Below are 6,436 nucleotides of genomic sequence, written 5' to 3'. Positions count from 1 at the left end.
GTTACTGAGCATACCATGAAAAAAAAGCCACCACTTGAACTATTTATCTTGACTAGCTGTGTTATCAAATCAAGGATACATTAACACCGAGTGCAAAATCTACCCAGAGAAACCGCCAGGTTTTGATATGCTATAGCCTATTAATTAAAAATAACGACCATCTGGTATGACAACAGATCCTGAAATAACAAACATTAAGGAAGGGGCCTTAGCAGATAATCCTGAAGGGGAGGGTTATAGTATCCAAAAGTGATTTCAATTTATTTCTTAGAATAGAATAAATGAGTTGAATTTTAAGTTTCACTTGAACTCGAAAAAAATTGGGGTTTATGAGCAATTAGAGTACACACTACAAAACCATGTCATATTTCCCTATTCCTTCCTTCTTTGTTTAATTTTTGGTCCTCTCCCTTTTTCTTTATCACTTGAACTACCCCCAAAGCACCTAGACTTTTGATATCATACATATGATTCAACTGCAGAATCTCTAGAAATATAGAAGTTTCTTCAATGACAAGATTTCTACTCTGAATAATCACAAAAGTAATAATACCGAAAATTAAAGTTTTGATATATTTATATATATTTATTTCATAACAGTGCTTAAGTGCTCCATAGATTACTCATCCCCAATCATCAGATTCAATCTGGCTAACAATAAGAACTACAAATAATTTTTTACATACCAGGAAACACATTAAAAGCATGTTGGACAATCAATAAATAGACACAAAACATCAACATCCCACATACAAATTATAGAAATAACAGTAAAGAGAATGTATGTGGGCATATATAATCACATATCATCAACACATTGTTTCTCCTTCTCTTTTACATTTGTCTCATATTTCAACATTTGCAACTCTTGATTACATAATTCAGGCGCGGATCCAGCCGTATTAGACAAGGTAGTTTTGAGAGGCCCACTATTTTGCAAAAACAATATGGCCCCTGAAATGATATTGTGTTCAACCTGGCTAGATCCGCAACTAACATAATTTCGGATTGCCCAATCATTATTCAGGAATCATAATCATACAGAAGCTTCATTGATTTGTAGAGATGGCGAAATGGCATTATCTCGCCAAGTCGACATATACAACGTTGTGTGTCAACATGGCGAGGTGCATCAAAAGTCGTCTTAGGTAACGTATCTGGTGATATTGACATACAACTTTTCAAACATTGTCTCGCCATGTTGACATACATTCATAAGTCGATTTGATGAAATAATGCATCTTGCCATCTCAACAAGTCGATGGCACTTCAAAGCTATCTTACATTTAAGTTGTGACCTTAATACACTGCTTACAAATCCTTATGACAATGAGATGCTTCAATATTTTACTATAAAAATATGATACATTACAAATCCTAACTAAAGTTCATTTGATCGCGTTGACACATACATCGCCATTATCTTTCAATATAAAGAATCTTTGCTCCTTTTCATGCATTCACTTGCAATCATCCTTGGTCTGCGGATGACAAGTTGTGTACTGCACAGTAGGAATGTCAAGGTATTGTTACAAAATCAGTGAGCATTTAATACATAGAGGATTTCTACATTTTGTCTCAGGTATCGTATGAGAGAAGAGGTGCATTCTCCCGATCTCATTCCTGTGCATTGTAACCAAAAACATAGTAATTGACAAAAGGCTGACCTAAGTGATTGATTGCATTGATCGTTAGTGCAATCAATCACACAAATCAAATGTACAATCGATTACCAAGCTTTGTGATATGGAGCCCTGGTCCCCATAGATCAGGGACCCATTTCATAAAACTTGTTATAATAACAAATTTGTAATAGCAGTTAAAAGCTTTAATCTGATTGGCTGATCGTAAATATGCTTTAGAAAATTCGCATTTGTTATTGCTATAAAAAGTCTCCATGAAATCTCAACTATGGAAAGCCTGCAATGTCATAATTCTTCACATAGCAACTGTACACAATGCCTCCTTGGTATACAAAGAGCAGCATACAATATTGCCAATATATTGATGCATGCACAGGTTAACATCATTCTTTAGAAATACTTTGCAACAGATGTATGCATCCTAGATGACTTGCTGGCTTTCCATAGAAACTCTTTGTTAGACAGATCCTTGGTGTGTGTATCATAAAGTTAAGCATGATTTCACAAACAAGTGAAATATGAAGCACCAAGTGCAATCCTTATGCTTGTACTGAACATATTTCATCTATAAGTATGAGAGCATTTCAAATATTAAATAAAAATCAGTGAAAAAATGTTAAATTAATATCTATTACACTCCAGTATTCCGGTTAATGCAACTCAAAACCATTGGAAAATCAATTCTAGCTGCTTTCTACACTCTTTTCTAAAAAAAAATAACTACATCACATGACCTGCTTCTACAAAAAGGTCCCTATTTGCTAGTGCCATACAATTGTTCTCTGTTTGTCATCACTTAGAACCTTGCAGTACATCCCAACATCATAATCTCAATACCGATTGAAGTCATACGACAATTACTACATATCATTGGCTGTTAAATCTTGTATCTCAAAATTTTGATATATTGTCAAGGATAACTAAAAACAAGGGGGTATTATAGGATTGTGGCAATGGGGGAAACTTCACTTTGTCTGAAAATAGAGTCCTTATTCGTTTTGGGAACTCTTTCTAGCAGCGGTGCTTTCTAGACAAATGAATAATTTGAACTATGTAAAAAAATATATAAAAGAAAGAAAAAAAGCCCAAACATAGGGTCTACTATGTAGTATTATACAAACCCTGTAACCATTACCTTTAATGAGTTCAAGGGAGTTGCTGTATAGGTCAAACAAATGACAATTCCCTGTGCATGTGCACTTTAGGGGCGTGTTTCCTAAAACTTGTTATAATAACAAATTTGCAATAACCATTTAAAGCTACTGGAATCATTCAACCTGATTGGCGAAAGGAAACTTGTTAAATAAATCATGCATTTGTTATCATAATAAGTCATAATGAATCGGGACCCTGGATTCACAATGAGATCACATGCAGCAAACCCTTGGGTCAAAGGTCACCATTCAATTACTTGCGCTCATTCCAGGAATCTAGTGATTTTTCTCTGGAAGTCATATGAGGAATATCTGGGTGCATTTTCAAAAGGCAGTTCATAAATAACGCCCAACTTTACTACGCATGACTGGTGACCCTAGCTTGTGACAAATGGGAAAACCTCAATTGGTCTCCATTGTACCATAATGGGATTGCATTTCCTGTTTAATCCTAATCAAATGTAGGAAAACACAGAATTTTCAACAGATGTTTGTTAATAATGAGAATTTTAATCTACAATGAACAGATTTCAACTTGTGTTAATTGGAATAAAAAATGATCAGGAATCTAATCTATCACTCATGACAGGGTCAGCAGTTGTTCATAAAGTTGTGTGTAAAGTTGTGTGTAACTTACGAACAACTTAATGGAACACCATACAAATGGTCTTGCACACATATCTTCATATTCAAGAACTAGTTGACACGAGTCTATATCTAATTAGTTTCAACTCATTCTGCTCGTCAAGCTAAAGACAAGCTTTAACTAGAGTATCCTCACAAGTAAAGGTACTTTTCATCCAAAGGACTTTGTTAATATCTCTAACCCAACAAATGACCAGCCACCCATCTACTCCCGGGTGGGGTGAGGCAAATGGACATCAAAGCCTAGCTAGGATTAGAACCCTAGCCTTCTGGCTGGAGTGCCAAGGTCGATGAACCCTTCACCAAAACACCTCCTTATCAAGAGGATGTTTCAAAAAGCTTTATGTCTGATTAAAATCCCCCCCCCCAAAAAAAAAAAATCAACCTAATTTGCCGGTTGCGTGTGGTATATAACACGTCACGACTGCTTAATCTCCTAGATCACGCAATAAATAACATTACCCGTTGTTACTAACACGTTACTTTTGGTCAGACTGAACTCTTTGTGATGCATCCCCACGGAGATGAATTAAGTATCTCATTCCGCCTGGTATTTACAAATTGATGTCAACACAAGTTAAGCCAGTAAGAAATAAATTCTCAAGGACACATATGACATTCCTTAAAGACATACATTAGTTTGCATACTAACTGTATAATTTCATAGAGGAATAATGTGTCTTTTAAATGAAACAAACAAAAATCATGAAGACACATCTTCCGACAATGAAACTGCTTTGTTGTGGGCATTGTGACCTTTCCTACAAGATTCACAGATTTTGTGTAATTATAAGAAGAACTTGGAAGAAAATGTGTTTTTTACACTCAAGAACCCTGTAGCCTAATAAAAAATTCCAAACAAATCATTGTTGACTAAAAACTGGCATTTGAAACAAAAATTCACTTTGTTCAGTATTTTTCCACACAAAGGTTTCAATTTATTTTGGTCCACAATTAAATGTACACATCTGCTTTGAAATAGCATGTCGATCACTGTTAATTGATATTGGAGTCCAAATTAGGTTCAAAACTATTCATTAGATTTAGAAAAGACAATTACTATTTAACACGCTTTGGTATATTAGAGGCATCCAATTCATAGAAATCAACCGTTAATTCAAATTTCCTTGAATATACATGTACCATGCATATTATCATAAGTCAAAATATATATAGATCTTTTTGTATATTTACTAGATCAGATAAGCAAAATTTCAATCCACAAAGTGTATGTATCCAATGAATATTATGAGAAGATTGCACTGTTTTGAATACCAATATAATTGTGAATTAAGATAGAGAAAGTCAGATATAGCTGGAGAGGGAAGGGTTGGGAGGAAAATCTATATAGGTTACCTGCTCAAGGACAGTAAAACAAATTGAAAGACAGTGTTTTTTTCCTTCTATTTAATAGGACACATTTTAACAGCATTATATGCAAATACAACATATGAATCACTTGAATAGCAAACTCAATTGCACCTTGCAGATGAAATAAGTTTGGAAGTTCACTTAAAATGTACAAACATAAATATAATATAACTACAGGAGCATTGACATGCATAAATGCTTTGATTTTCAACTCAATACGATTTAGGGACAGGCAAGCTTCCATTGGGGATGAATATTTCTGTGATCCAACATTGCAGTCCCATCCATGAAATTTGGTGTCAGTAACCGGTCGGGATGGAGCAAGGCCCTGGCTACAGGAAACTTGATCAAAAATGTGAATGTAGTCCCACTCCTAAGGTAAGGTGTCTGTAAATTCTCTGCTTTCCAAGTTTGGAGTGACTGGGAAGGCCGAGTCGTTGTTGTACCAAGTTGAGGATAGAAAATGGCACTATAAACATGTATTTGGTGTGAGTAGATAAGTACCTATTCTGATAGCTTGGAATAGCTGGGAGGGCTGAAGCGTCTTCGTAGGAACTTGAGGATATATAGAGGCACATTGCTGACAAGCGTGATGACCACAACTTTCCACCAAAATGTGAAGGTGGTAATGAAATCCCGATCTGTAGAAAGAGAGATGGAGAGAGAATTAGAAAACAGGCGAGAAAAGAAGAGTTTCCTGAGTAAGATCTTTGCCACAAGTTAGAGCTATGTTTACAATGACTGAGTGAGTATAATTCATCTTGTAATAGCTTGACACCATTTTGTTTAAATGTTTAGCTGAACCGTTTAAGAATAAAATTATCATTTAACAATATGTTAAATAATCAGAAGTCAAAGTACAAAACAAACCACCTGGACAACGGACTAAATGAGGATTAGAATTCATTAGGCGTTATTATTATTACTGCTTACAGACTATATGAATTTAAACCAAATAGACTTGCCAAAGTATCCTGTGAAGATGAACATGGAAGCGATGTAGATGACGATACTGAGGATCTCTGCGATGACCATCGTCCAGTGCCACGTCCTGATGGTCAACGCAACCATGAGGAGCTCGGTGATGATGAGGGAGGTGAACGTGATGGAGATGATATGAAGGAACTCTCCTTCGAACAACCAGAGGGCGCCGTACATGATGATACCACCCTGGTAGACGCTGATCAGGATCCAAACAAAGAACATCTTCCAGGACAACATCCGACCCTAGAGGAAGAGCAATCAGATGTTGATAATTGTGATGATAATACTCCGGTTTTAATTCGTCTCTTTTTCAGTGCTCGGTGCATTCGAGGAATATTATATATTACACGCATGTAACGCCCCTATATTTGTTGTAATGTCATGTAATACAAATTCATTAAAACAAGTTTTCACTGAGCGTACAGTAAGCCTAACTCATATTTATGTTTGTTTTTGTATTAAAACCCACTCACTGAATCCGGTCTGCTTTTAATCAGGTCTTTTATCAGTGACACAACATTTGCTCCTGCAATATTTGCTCTGGTCTTAATATCTCAGAGGGCATAGGGTTAGAGGTAGGATTGTAATATAGTTTTTAGTTCAGATTAATGTATCAAATTATGATAAGGGTTTATTTAG

General features: G+C 35.6%; 1 protein-coding gene across 1 annotated transcript in view; it reads right to left on the bottom strand.

Annotated features, from left to right (window-relative positions):
* Positions 1-559: 559 nt before the first annotated feature.
* LOC129268702 (probable phospholipid-transporting ATPase IIB) overlaps positions 560-6,436 on the bottom strand; it is a 28,995-nt gene continuing 23,118 nt past the window's right edge. Inside the window, exons 21-22 of the mRNA XM_064095421.1 lie at positions 5,779-6,040; positions 560-5,454 (exon numbers count right to left, since the gene is read on the bottom strand). Coding sequence (XP_063951491.1) covers positions 5,318-5,454; positions 5,779-6,040 — 399 coding nt within the window. The 3' untranslated portion in view covers positions 560-5,317. The remainder of the gene's footprint in view (positions 5,455-5,778; positions 6,041-6,436) is intronic.

Source organism: Lytechinus pictus, chromosome 2, assembly GCF_037042905.1.
Source record: "Lytechinus pictus isolate F3 Inbred chromosome 2, Lp3.0, whole genome shotgun sequence".
NCBI classification, from domain to species: Eukaryota; Metazoa; Echinodermata; class Echinoidea; order Temnopleuroida; family Toxopneustidae; genus Lytechinus; species Lytechinus pictus.
The sequence above is the reverse complement of the archived record's forward strand: the minus strand, read 5'-3'. Positions and strand labels throughout refer to the sequence as shown.